The 15,330-nt window shown below is 34.2% G+C and overlaps 1 protein-coding gene across 1 annotated transcript; it reads right to left on the bottom strand.

Annotated features, from left to right (window-relative positions):
* Positions 1–1,816: 1,816 nt before the first annotated feature.
* LOC134727763 (E3 ubiquitin-protein ligase TRIM56-like) lies at positions 1,817–15,016 on the bottom strand. The gene is made up of 2 exons (XM_063592183.1): positions 14,950–15,016; positions 1,817–3,710 (listed from the first exon to the last, which is right to left on the bottom strand). The coding sequence occupies exon 2, from the start codon at positions 3,686–3,688 to the stop codon at positions 1,817–1,819; it is 1,872 nt and encodes a 623-aa protein (XP_063448253.1). The 5' UTR covers positions 3,689–3,710; positions 14,950–15,016.
* Positions 15,017–15,330: the final 314 nt, after the last annotated feature.

Raw genomic sequence — 15,330 nt, 5'->3', positions numbered from 1 at the left:
CATGGGCGTATAAACCGGCGTGCACCAAACGTACAGAGAAAATTGACAAAGTCTGTGTTCGTTAGTTGCACGCCAGAGGAACGCTAAGCAATCGTTATACGCATAAGTTTGAAGTACTTTAGTACGTCGAAATATTAAGGTATACGCTTGGTGAACGCTACAACTCGTGGAAATTTTTAAGCTGCATACACATTTTTCATCTAGCTCAAGCGTGTATCTATCGTATACCTGTACGCTACACGCTAGTAATACATACGCTTCAAGCGCGTTGAAAATGCTACAGATAAGTTTGAGACACGTTTAGGGCACGTTTCATACGCTTCAAGGTCGTTCGACTTTAACTAATAAACGTATGCGTGTGTGCTTGTGACAAACACCCCACAACAGAACGTCCAAGATGCGTCTCAAATACGTTCAAAAAACGTTTTTCCTTCGTAGCGTGCATTCTATCTACGTTAGACAAACGCCAGTCATACGCCAACATACGGTTTTTTAACGCCCGACAAACGCTTAGGTACGCTTCTGGTTCGCCCAATACACGCTTATAGCTCGTCGTGCACACGTTACAGATATGATTGACAGGTTGAATGCATCCCAAATTACTAGCGTGTTGGCAGCGTACATGATTTTTTTTAACACGCCTGGCGTACTTTGGAGCTTTACGCTGATGTGTGACGCCGGTATAACATTGGTTCGTTACTGTTGCTTTTATTTAAGTCTAAAAAAATTATTTGCCAAAAGAAGTCAGAAACTTCAATGCGTTGGTTCCTTTTTAGTGTTTAAGTACCTCACCTTAAATGACCTACCAAACTATGTAACAAATAAAATTGTGAATGGAAATGGGGAATGTGTTAAAGAGACAACAACCCGACCATAGAACAGACAACAGCAAAAGGTCACCTGTAGGTTTTCAATGCAGCTAGAAATTCCTGCAACCGGAGGCGTCCTTCAGCTGGCCCCTAAAAAATATAAACAAGTGCAGTGATAATGAACGCCATACTAATCTCCAAATTATACACAAGAAACTAAAATTAAAAATAATACAAGACTAACAAAGGCCAGAGACTCCTGACTTGAGGCAACCCTCCCCTTTACCTCTAGTCAATGTAGAAAAGTAAACACATAACAATTTGCACATTTAAATTCAGTTCAAGAGAAGTCCGAGTCTGATGTCAGAAGATGTAACAAAAGAAAATGAACAAAATGACAAAAATACCTAAATAATAACATTCTACTGGCAGTTAACTGACATGCCAGCTCCAGACTTCAATTAAACTGATTGAAAGATTATATCTTCATCATATGAATATCAGGCACAATCCCTCCCGTAAGGGGTTTAGTATCATACCATCATAATTGTCTTTATTATGACAATTTCAGTACAAGGTGTTAACCCTGAATCACCATAATGAATTTTGGAACTTGTACCTTTTAATAACAGCCTTGCTAGCAACCTGTCACAGATCATTCATGTTCAGTATTCATGGTATGGTCATGCCAACATTATTTATTTAGTACGATCCTGTCTGTTAACGTTTGGATATGATGACGTTGGAATTGAATGTAAGTTGATTTACCACAAAAAGAGAGAAATACAAAATGAACCGGTTACCGGTCTTACCACAATTAGCGAGAATGCAATTGTTTAGTGTCTTTTTAGAAGAAATTTAAACTTATAAGTTATTAGTATGCACTGCTACAATTTCATTTCTTTATAGTGCTTGCAGCTTAAATGTTTCTCTCATCACCATTCCCGCATGAATGCAATTTAAACTTTTAGTAAACGGCAATGTCATGTGAGTATAATGATCGCGAATTACATAATTTTCCTTTCGAAAATGCATATAGATTTTCCGTCATTATTTAGAACGAATATTTCATTTGTTTTGTTGTCATATGCGATACCTTTTGGTTTGTCGATACCGTTGTCTTCGGTCAGAATAATGTTCCATTTTGGTGGCCCATTTCGAAGCATGTAAACCTTGTTAGATTTATCACATGTAATAAAAATGTCTCCATTGCACTCTATCGTTATCCCATTCGCTCCAAATAAATTTGGACAACGTGAATTTAACCGGTTGTTACTCTCAAGATTTAAACGATGAACCATCTCTGAATTTCTTTTAGCACTAAATACAATTCTACTTTGATATGCACAAATATTCAGGACACCTTTTAGATAAAAATAAGTGCACTTATTAAATCCTGACAAAGTCAACAGTTTAAGTCCCTCATTTACACAATTCACTGCAAGATACTTGTCTACATAGGCTATTCCATGACAATCATCCAATAACTTTATCTCATTTGCAATTTGCATTGAATCAACCCTTTTCACATCAACGATTAAGACACTCTTCCCAGATGTAACGGCGATTTGTGTATCATTTACAACTGTAATTGCTGTTGAAGGGGTTTTAAGCGACATTTCTCCTTTTTTACAACCCGTCTTGGAGTATATCAGAAGTCGAGGATTGGAACATTCACCTATGATTAAATTACCACTTGGAAGAATTCCCACACACTTCAAGAATATGTTTGGGTTTTTCTTTTCAATTTGAAAACGGAATTTATGCTTGAAAACAGGTCTGGTTTCCACTGAATCCCTTTTTAATCTGGTTACTAACTTTGAACTTTCATCAGACTTTTTATTTGCTTCACTTAAGAGACATGCTTCACTTTTCCACTTTGTCATTGATTTTGCAACTCCTTTTGACTCATCGTTACTAGTTGAACAAACAGATGCGTCCATGTGACAAGGATCCTGTACCATTAATCTGTTCTCTTCTTCTACAGTAGATGAATCGTTATTCTCCATGTTTAGCTCGTTATCTTGGAAAGCGCAAGAATCTGCACTGAAAGAAATATTTGCAACCAATGTTATATTCACATTTTGTTGATCTAACTTAAATTCAATGTTAAATAGACAATTTTCAACTGTCAACTGCTCGACCAAATGTTGAATTTCAATTTCATCCTTCTTATTTTGTTCCTTTATATAATTTTTGGCCAGAAAAACGTGACATTTATTGCCACATGTTAACTTGGATAAAATTTGCATACTTTCTTTTCTCTTCTTGAGTTCATCACAACGGTTTTGTAGTTTTTCATTTTGTTTCTCAATGTTTTGTCTTTTAATTTCATATTCCTGCTCAAACAGGTCTTTTTTTGTATCTATTTCGTCCTTTACTTTCTGTATTTTTTCCTTTCTATCTTGAAAAGCTGCTACAAACTCTATACGTTGATGCTGAAGATGCTTTAAATTTTCCGACAATTCTGCACATGCCTTTTCCGTCTTTTGAATAGCGTGATCAATTTTAGAATACATGCTTTCTGAGTTTCTTTCATTTTCTGATGTTTGGTCCAATTCTTCAATATTTTCCACGCCATGGCATTCATTATGGTCATTGATCTTGCACAAGCTACAACACGGAGTGTTATGAGTCGGACAGTAATATCTAATTGGGTTTTCATTGTGATTTTTGCATTGAAGGGATATCTCCGTAATATTAGGTGACAATGCCTTGTATTCTTCAAGAGTAAGTAGTTGGTGATCCTTAGTGATCTTAAGAGCTTTGTGATAATCAGAACATTGAGCACAGAGTTGTTCATTGCAGTTTGAACACCAGTGACTTGCTGCTTCGTGCTTATCTTGTGTTTCACAAGGCTGGCAAATATTGACATTCATGTTTATTAGTTGTGTATTTAGGCTGAAAAATTAAATATATTTACCAATGATAAATCATTCGCTTATTTCTTAATCTAATTTATAAGGTATTTTAAATTATACATGTTATTCACATATTAGAATATGTCGTATGATTTCCAATGATTCAACCCTTCACAAAAGAAGTTTTCTTCAGTTATAAGCAATGGCTACTACGTCGATATATTTTCAAATTCTTAAAGTTTTTGTTTTTGTTTAATGTGTGTGAAGCCCAGTTAAGTCTTAGTATAATGCAATATTGCATTAAGATGAACATTACTGATAACTGTTAAAGCTTACATGCTCACGGTATTTGTATTCTTAAATGTTTCTTATAATGAATGGATGTCTTGACTATTAAGTTTGCCTATGAATTAATATGACCATGGAAATTATTGTTCATATGTTTTTTTAATGTTTTTTCCCTTTTTACATCCGAATGGGCCGATATCTTTTATTGCTAGACACTCGCTTATACGTATACTTATCCTCGTAAGTCATCTTTTCTTCACGGAATAATTAGAAACATTTTTTTTTATCATATCTTTCCCATTTAACTTGAAATAAAGGAAAACACAGGTTTATATAAGTCCTTATAAAAATGTTCATTTCATCTAGAATGAGATTAACGTACCACTTTTACTCCATCAGTTGACAATTAATTGACAATAGGGGTATACTGAGAATGTAATAATATGAAAGCGGATTACTCAAATTGTCAGTTGCGTTTTTTTTCAATTTCATTGAGTAACATTACAGCAACTCTTGTCCTTGGGATATATATCGCCTTGTTGATAGGAAACTCCTGCGTTTGAGTTTGAGTTTCCAATCAAGGTGTTTTTAGACGGATTGGTGCTTACAAGCAAATTGTTGAACAAAGAATTTTTGATAGTCAAAATGAAGTGATATCTTTGAAAGTGTAAAAAACTCCCTCTTAATTTAAATTATGGTTTTGTGTCATCCATGACCACAAATATCTTCAAATTACTGAAACACACAGCCGTCCACATCCTTTTTATGAACCCTATACAGATAGGGGACAGATAGAATCTCAATAAGGCCCAATTCGAATAGGACTATATCAAAACGTGGATATTTGTCCATGAAATAAAAACCTGACACCTAAAAAACCTAGTACCAAAAAGTATTTACATGTCAAGATGTTGTCTTCAACAATATGAAGTTTCGAAATTAAGGCAAAATTTGATCACCCAACTTTTAAATTGAAATAAAGGTAATCGGTTTCATGATTTCTGACTAAACTTACACACAGAAATGAGGATTGAAAATATGGCAAATCAACATGATGGGCGAAGTGGAACAAACAAAATGGTCAAAGGTTACACACAAGAATGTACAATGAAATTCAATAAAAATCCGTATACATATATGTAAATATATATAGTAAAAAAAAAATTGTTTTTTTAAATCACATTATAAATAAAGGCAAAAGTAGCATACCGCTGTTCGAAAGTCACAAATCCATTGAGAGAAAAATACGTGTAAAAACTGAAACTGAGGGAAACACATTAACTGTAAAAGGAAAACAACGAAACAACAAAAAACTTGAAGTGCAACGATAAACCAAACGACACGCAACACAAATAGAAACGAACTATAAGATAACAACTGGCAATTTCCTGACTTGACACAGGACCTTTTAAGAAAAAAATATGGTTTTGTGGCAAGCGAAACTTTAATAGAAATATTAAATATAACACTAAAAGGACAACATAACATGACAGGACTACAGCACAAATAAATGGAAGAATATTCAGGACAGAGAAATATACAAATAAACAATACAATAGAACATTTCGACATGCTAATAGTTATCAAAGGTACCAGGCTAATAATTCAATTCGTCAGATGTGTGTTTTGTCTATATAATACTCGAATCGAACATTGTTCTATGGCTCTTTCATCGCATCTCCTACGGTTCTTCAGAGAGATTTGTTTATATACATCCGTATATAATAATAAGAAAACTTTTCACTTTAATACCAATATAACGTTTTAATATAGTTTTAACGATACGAACCTGCGATAATGCATACTTATTTAATATTCTGATTTTAGAAGAAAGAAAAAATGTTTCTATTCTATATGAGTTTGCATTTAAAATCACCTGTTTATAGCACAATCTTAATATCATCATTTCAACCGAACAGGAAGATAGGTAATATGAATTTGAATATGAATATGCAAAAATAATTTAATTAAGCAAAACAAGTACTAGTATACTTGGTGAAAAAACCCAAATGGGATGTCAGAAGGTAATAAGTAAAATTATAAAAATACCTATCTCCGAGAAAAATTTAAATCGGAATTCCTTTATTAAATGACGAAATCAACATGATCAAAGGCTCAAACACGTCAAACAAATGGAAAAAAACAACTGTTATACACCTGGCACAGGCATTTCCTTTGTACAAAATGGTAGATTTCAACTGGTTTTATATCTAGCTAAACCTCTCATGTGTATAACAGTTGCATAAAATTCCATTATGTTGACAACAATGTGTGACCAAAACAAACAAACACGAAAGGTTAAAATGCCTAAAAATAGAGGAACAGCTGTCAACATTGTGTTATAATTCTAATCACTATGAAAACAAACAAAATATGTCACAAACCTATCTTGCGCACATTCCAAAAAGATATATACATATAATCTATTTATAAAACGTTTGAATACAAATCAACGATCTTTCCCACAAGAGATACATGAACACAACAAATAATTAACGTAAAGCCCCAGTCCCACTAAACCACGATCGCACCACGCTCATCGCGATCTAAAATAATTTAAGATCGTGGTGAGGTCGCGGTATAAGCGGCACGAAAATTTAAATTTTCGTTGCTTTCACGATGCTTCTACGTCCTAATTACGCTTCTTCAACGATCCCGCTACGATTATATCACGTTCTCTCCACGCTTATTCTGCGACCTCACTACGCTTATCAAGATCTTTCTACGTTCATTGAGGTCTCACTACGACCATACCACGAGTAATCCGGTTGCAATATGATCTTAAGCCCCAGTCCCACTAGACCACGATCGCACCACGCTCACCGCGATCTAAAATAAATTTAGATCGTGGTGAGGTCGTGGTATGAGCGGCATAAACATGTTAATTTTCGTTGCTTTCACGAGATGCTACTACGTCCTAATTACGCTTCTACAACGATCCCGCTACGATTAAACCACGTTATCACCGCGCTTATTCTGCGACCTCACTACGCGTTTAAAGATCTTTCTCGCTCTTCACGCTCTCACTACGACCATACCACGAGTTATCCGAATGCAAGGCGATCTTACTGTGATTATAGCACGTTCTTACCACGATTATACTACGTTCATACCGCGATCTTACTACGTTCACACCGCGATCTTACTACGTTCTCAGCAATACCGTCAATATCGTGTTTCATATCAATATAGTTCCATTCCTTCTATTTCTGATTAAAACGGAGATGTCTCGGAAACAATACAGTCATGCCACCAAAATATACTAGAAGGAGCAAAGTATGAACATCATACTAAACTCCAAATAGTACACAAGAAACTAAAATTCAAAATAGTACTAACAAAAGACTAACAAAGGCCAGAGGCTCCTGACTTGGGACAGGCGCAAACATATTGGGTTAAACATGTTTGTGAGAACTCAACCCTCCCCGTATACCTCTAGCCAATGAAGAAAAGTAAACGCATAACAATTCGCATATTAAAATTCAGTTCAAGAGAAGTCCGAGTCCGATGTCAGAAGATGTGACTAAAGAAAATAAACAAAATGACAATAATACATAAATAACAACAGACTACTAGCAGTTAACTGACATGCCAGCTCCAGACTTCAATTAAACTGATACTATACACATAAGTAGTATAATATCAAGAGATGTCGGAACGACCAATCAAACCTAAATTATAACCTATTGCTGGTCCATAAAGCCCAAATGACTATATGTTAGTGAACGATAGAAGAGATGGCACAGATGTGTCAATAGATATAGGAAGATTTGGTATAAGTGCCAATGAGGCAACTCTCCATCCAAGTAACAATTTATACAAGTAAACCATTATAGGACAAGGTACGGCCTTCAACACTGGGCCTTGTCTCACACCGAACAGCAAGCTTTAAAGGGCCCAAAAAATTACTAATGTAAAACCATTTAACCGGGAAAATCAACGGTTTAATCTATATAAAAACGAGAAGCATGGTTGAGCCATTGAAGAAAATGGACAAGAAGTCATAATTATATACAGACAAACAAAACCTGGAGAGAATTAATATATTTTATGTGAAAATGATGGTCGTAGTATGAACGTAGTCAGGTCGTAAGAAAAGCGTGACGAGGACGGCAAGGTCGCGCTGGAATCGTATTATGATCGCGGACAGCGTGGTATAGTCGTAATGGAAGCGTAGTTGAGTCGCGATGAGAACGTGATGGTTGTAGCGGGTTCGTCATAATGTCGCTGTGAGATCGCAGCGCAGTATCTCCTAATAGAATCATGCTTTCACTACGCTCTCGCTACGATGGTACAGCGACCTTTGAGATATTACTACAATCTTAGTGCGCTCTCACTACGCGTCTACTACGACCTGATTTTGCCACGACTGCACCACGATTGTTTTGAACATGTTCAAAGTTGGCCACGCTCATCACGATTCTGAAGACCTTACCACGACCGTGATACGACCTTACTGCGATCGTGGCCTAGTGGGACTGCGGTATTAACGATTAAAAAGTGTACAAAACAACACCTATAACAAAATTAAAAACCAATTGTTCAGAGAACCATTGATGGTCTTTCCACCAGTAAAGATATGAAAATATTCAAATTTGGTTTTAAATGTCAATTTTAGGGTCAAATGACAGCTTATTGAACGCTGATTCCAAAAATATATGGTTTTTATACAAAAAGATATAAATAAGGGAGATCATTCTTTACTTCCGGTTTAAAAGATGTTACTGCCGGTATTTTTCGATAGTTTACTTGACACTGATTCCAAAAATATATGGTTCTATATACTTTTACATTAATTTAGTGCAAAATATAGCTACTTCCGGTTTACAAATTGTCACTTCCGGTTGGCTTTTTCTAGATCACATTGCTTGCAACCTAATGCAAAAAGCCCCATGGCTTTATCATGTATACATATGAGGTAAAAGCAAAGGTCAAAATCTAGAACGTTAAATTTACCTATGACCTTGAGCTCAATTTCAAGGTCATCAGTCAAGGACCTCAAATCAAAAGACTCTAGGCCTCTACCTTATACTGTTAATGAGTTATATTACCATACAACTAATATTAGATATAAAAGGGGGGAAAACTCGCCTCAAACGTCTACATACTCTTTCAACTAATATTTACGTGTTACGACATGTCACAACTAACAATTGTGTGAAAATATTTTGTCGATATCTTATAAGATTTCTGAAAATAAGAGATCACAAGCCAAAATCAAAATTTTGAACATGACCTTGACCTATGACCTTGACCTCATTTTCATTTTTTTGGACCAAGGACCTCAAAACAAAAGACTCTAGGCCTCTAACACTTATGGTTTTCCAGTTAAAAATGCATATCACTTATATCAAATATAAAAGGGGAAATAACTCTCATATGGAGTCTCCGGATAGCTTCGGTCAAAATAAATAATATCATCCTGAGGATATATCGAGCAATTTGGTTAAATAAATTTGTCGGTTTCTTATACGGTTGCGAATATTAAGCGATCACAAGAAAAACAGTGTTCGGGGAGACAACTCTTACATTGAAAAGATTTTGGTTACGCGGTGTCAGTTTCAAAAGCGTATTAATTGTTCAATATCATATACCATATATCAAAGCAACATCTTGCGAAACAAAAAAATTGCGAAGGAACAAAAAGTTGGCGGAAGAAAAAAAATAATAATTAAAAACCAATTGTTCAGAGAACCATTGATGGTCTTTCCACCAGTAAGGATCTTTTTTTATATGAAAATATTAAAAATTTGGTTTTAAATGTTAATTTTAGCGTCAAATGACAGCTTATTGAACGTTTATTATAAAAATATGTGGTTTTTATACAAAAAGATATAAATAAGGGAGATAATTTTTTACTTCCGGTTTAAAATATGTTACTTCCGGTAATTTTTTATTGTTTACTTGACTCTGATTCCAAAAATATATGGTTCTATATACTTTTTCATTAATTAAGTACAAAATATAGCTACTTCCGGTTTACAAAAGGTCACTTCCGGTTGTCTTTTTCTAGATCACATTGCTTGCAACCTAATTTAAAAAGTCCCATGTCTTGATCATGTATACATATGAGGTAAAAGCAAAGGTCAAAATCTAGAACGTTACATTTACCTATGACCTTGAGCTCAATTACGAGGTCATCAACCAAGGACCTCAAATCAAAAGACTCTAGGCCTCTACTATATATTGTTAATGAGTTGTATTACCTTACAACTAATATTAGATATAAAAGGGGGCAAAACTGGCATCAAATGTCTACGTACTACTCTTTCGACTAAAATTTACGTGTTACGACATGTCGCAACTAACAATTTTGTAAAAATAATTTGTCGATAAGTTATACAGCTTTTGAAAATAGTGAAAATAAGCCAAAATCAAAATTTATTATATGACCTTGACCTTTGACCTTGACCTTATTTTAATTTTTCTGGACCAAGGATCTCAAATCAAAAAACCCTAGGTCTCTATCACTTATGGTTTCCAGTTAGAAATGCATATTCTTATATCAAACATAAAAGGGGGGATAACTTTCATATGGAGTCTCCGGATAGCTTCGGTCAAAATTGATCAAATCATCCTGAGGATATAACGAGCAATTTGGTAAAATAAATTTGTCGGTTTCTTATACGGTTGCGAATATTAGGCGATAACAAGGAAAACAGTGTTTGGGGAGATAACTCTTATATGAGAAAGTGTTCGGTTAAGCAGGGTCAGTTTCAAAAGCGTATAAACTGTTCGATATCATATTTCAAATATCTAAGCGACATCTTGCAAAACAAAAAAACAGCGAAGGAAAAAAATTAGGCGGAAGAAAAAACTAGAGGTTCTAAAGAGCCTGTGTCGCTCACCTTGGTTTTTGTGAATATTAAACAAAGGACGTAGATGGATTCATGACAAAATTGTGTTTTGGTGATGGTGATGTGTTTGTTCATCTTACTTTACTGAACATTCTAGCTACTTACAATTATCTCTATCTATAATTAACTTGGCCCAGTAGTTTCAGAAAAGATTTTTGTAAAAGATTACTAAGATTTACGAATAAATGGTTAAAACTTGACTATAAAGGGCAATAACTCTTAAAGGGGTCAACTGACAATTTCGGTCATGTTGACTTATTTATAGATCTTACTTTGCCAACATTTATTGTATTTTAAAGTTTATCTCTATCTATAATAATATTCAAGACAATAACCGAAAACAGCAAAATTTCCTTAAAATTACCAGTTCAGGGGCATCAACCCAACAACAGGTTGTCCGATTCATCTGAAAATTTCAGGGCAGATATATTTTTACTTAATACACAATTTTACTTTGTGTCAGATTTGCTTTAAATGCTTTGGTTTTTGAGTTATAAGCCAAAAACTGAATTTTACCCCTATGTTCTATTTTAAACCGGGGCGGCCATCATGGTTAGTTGACCGGGTCACGCCACACATTTTTAAAACAAGATACCCAAATGATGATTGTGGCCAAGTTTGGTTTAATTTGGCCACGTAGTATCAGAGGAGAAGATTTTTGTAAAAGATAACTAAGATTTTAAAAAAATTGTTAAAAATTGACTATAAAGGGCAATAACTCCTAAAGGGGTCAACTGACTATTTCGGTCATGCAAAACTTATTTGTAGATCTTAATTTGCTGAACATTATTGCTATTTACAGTTTATCTCTATCTATAATAATATTCAAGATAATAACCAAAAACAGCAAAATTTCCTTGAAATTGCCAATTCAGGGGCAGCAACCCAACAACGGGTTGTCCGATTCACCTGAAATATTCGGGGTAGATAGATCTTGACCTGATAAATAATTTTACCCCTGTCAGATTTTCTCTAAATGCTTTGGTTTTTGAGTTATAAGTCAAAAACTGCATTTTACCCTTATGTTCTATTTTTAGCCATGGCAGCCATCTTGGTTGGTTTGGCGGGTCACACCACACATTTTTTAAACTAGATACCCCAATGATGATTGAGGCTAAGTTTGGTTTAATTTGGCCCAGTTGTTTCAGAGGAGAAGATTTTTGTAAAAGATTACTAAGATCTACAAAAAATGGTTAAAAATTGACCATAAAGGGCAATAACTCCTAAAGGGGTCGATTGACCATTTCGGTCATGTTAACTTAAAATTTGTAGATCTTAATTTGCTGAACATTATTGCTGTTTACAGTTTATCTCTATCTATAATAATATTCAAGACAATAACCAAAAACAGCAAAATTTCCTTAAAATTACCAATTTAGGGGCAGCAACCCAACAACAGGTTGTCTGATTCATCTGAAAATTTCAGGGCAGATAGATCTTGACCTGATGAACATTTTTACCCCTGGTCAGATTTGCTCTAAATGCTTTGGTTTTTGAGTTATAAGCCAAAAACTGCAGTTTACCCCTATGTTCTATTTTTAGCCGTGGCGGCCATCTTGGTTGGTTGGCGGGGTCACGCCACACACTTTTTAAACTAGATACCCCAATGATGATTATGGCCAAGTTTGGATTAATTTGGCCCAGCAGTTTCAGAGGAGAAGATTTTTGTAAAAGTTAACGACGACGGACGACGGACGCAGGACGACGGACGACGACGGACGACGACGGACGCAGGACGACGGACGACGACGGACGACGACGGACGCCGGACGCCAAGTGATGAGAAAAGCTCACTTGGCCCTTCGGGCCAGGTGAGCTAAAAAATTAATAATAATCAGAAGAAAACCAATAGGTCTTTCCACGGAAAAGTGGAAAGACCAAATAAAGGAAACATTACATGTAGTTATTTATAAATTTTTTTGTATCCTTCCTCAGTATGATTGTGATGTAAAATGAATCTTATCAATTTATTCTGACTACAATATACAATTACATAAATAAAATCAAACACAAAGACCCTTGTACACTTCTAAAATAAGGTAATTTTTCAAATTTTAGAATTGTACAAGCGTCTTTGTGTTCGGCTTCTAATATTTAATTTTAAAATCCATAGATTGTTATACTTTGGGATCGATATTTGAAACAAATAAATACATCAGAGGGAAAAAAAACCGAGAGAACTGACAATCTTTGTCGAAAAACATGAAATATATATAAAATTACACAACAACAGACAAAAAACCCAAAAAACCCTCAGAATCAAGGTTAGGGTGATTAAGAGTACAGGATAACATGAAACAAAACACAAAATAAATTAAAAACAAAATTAACATAAAATAAGGAATACAGAAGCGAAAACCCCCTATCCAGACCTTCGTGACAGACCTTCATAAACAGTGCTATTGTAAATTATAATCTCAGTATTTTATTGCAATCATCGTATTGCTCATGTTAATTTAAACTACTTTTTGTGTACTAACAAAACTATTCCTTTCAATTTAAAAACCGATGTATCGGCACATCGTTATTAAACGTGTACTCAATGTCAAGATCCAATTTAAAGTTTTCCCTATATGAGGGGAGAAGGTAGGGGTTTCTAATTTGAAATCAAATATCTATCGCCGAGTTTTGAAGTGAAGACTTTTACTATAATTACAAGTTGAATATTTCATTATAAATAGTTGAATCCTTAAATCAACGAAAAGGACTGTACTTCTATTAAATAAGACTTATATTATAAGATAATATTTTCTTCAATATCAATATATCTAAATATAACACTTCATTTACTTAGTAGTACGTGAACCAATGGTGACAAGGCTTCATTAAAACTAAGAAAGTTATTTTTACATGCATATATAGTACCAGACTTTCATTCCTGACTTTTTTTTTTTATCGACATCTTTTTAGAGGGAATAGATGCTTAAAAAGAGAACTTAAAGAACATTTTTTTTTAAATCACACCTTCAACTACAAAAAGGGTATATAATCATGACTTGAAAAGATTTGTTATTATTGTTAATATTAGTCTTATCAAGTCATTCTACGCCATTCTGGATTCCAACATTGAAATAAAAATCAAAATTTCACAAGCGAAAAATCACCCTTTTTCCTTCCAAAAATCATTCGGTCATCCTCTTATTCCCAACATCTACCCTAACAATAGGAGGTTCCAACATTTATTTAAGGTTTCACAATATGTAAAGCAAACACATATTGAAGATTTTTCCATAAGCTATTTATTTTGATTTTTTTTTAAAACTAAGGCTTTTCTACCTTAGTCATAGATTACTTTAGCTGTATTTGGCAACACTTTTAGGAATTTTGGATCTGAATGCTCCTCAGCTTCGTATTTTATTTGGCATTTTTATCTTTTTTTGGATTCGAGCGTCACTGATGAGTCTTTTGTAGACAGAATGGACGTAGACGGGTACTTCTACGCCCCAACAACAAAAAGACACCCAAGTACAGATTTGAGAGTACACACAGTTACTGACAGCTATTTCAAAGCCAATAACAACTAATGAATAAACTCATGCAACTAAGAATGAATACGTGTGTTTCTCTTTATGTTCAGTTGATGTACGAAATGCACAGGGGTCAATTGACGAGCGTTCATTTGAATTTTGCTCAAGTAAAATGCACTTATAATATGTATGAGCAGTGATGGTAAATTTGGTTCATAAGAAATGTTAGTTGTTTATAATATTCAAAGCTTATTTAAATTTGTTATGGTAAATAAAGTTTCAAGTTTATTAGATGCACTACATATTTGTGCCGAATGTTTGAAATGTTCCGAAAATAATAGGTGACAATTGCTTCTATCTTCCTTTGATATTATGCAGCCGACTTTATACCGTTTATTAAAAAGTCATTTGCACTTAGGAGAGTGGACACAACACCCCTATAAATGGTAATTTTTTTTTATTACTGCTATAAATTATGTTTAATATATATCATTTTTTCATAGTGTAATATTTGTATTATATTGTTTATTTTCCTTTGCATACATGTGAATTGCATAAATAAATAAATACATTGTAGTAACTGTTTTGGTAAGAATTCTAAACATATATCAAAAGCTACCATACAGCATTAGTACATTTGAAAATAGTTAAATCATAATACTCTTACCAGTTTTCCTACAAGCAATGAATGATTTTGATTCGATGGTAACTATGGCTGTCTATGTATGACGTTGCATAGTTGTGTTCCTGATAAGAATATTTACATCCGGTTAGTTGAGGTAAAAATTAAAATATATTTAGGTTACACATATTCACACTTAACACAGGTGATTTAAACATGCATTACTCAATTAATAGTAAAAACATTATAAAACCTTTGATTGATAATGTGGTGCAAGGTCTGCTTACTTTAGTGACCTGGGCACATAAGATCGTCCAACTTATGTGGGGTTCGGTTGGCCAGTCTTCAGTTTTTCTGTTATGTGTTTAGTAGACCTTCTACTTTAGGTTTGCAGTAGTCCTTCATTGATCTGAAGATTATTTACTG

Source organism: Mytilus trossulus, chromosome 1 (assembly GCF_036588685.1).
Source record: "Mytilus trossulus isolate FHL-02 chromosome 1, PNRI_Mtr1.1.1.hap1, whole genome shotgun sequence".
Lineage (NCBI taxonomy): Eukaryota > Metazoa > Mollusca > Bivalvia > Mytilida > Mytilidae > Mytilus > Mytilus trossulus.
The sequence above is the reverse complement of the archived record's forward strand: the minus strand, read 5'-3'. Positions and strand labels throughout refer to the sequence as shown.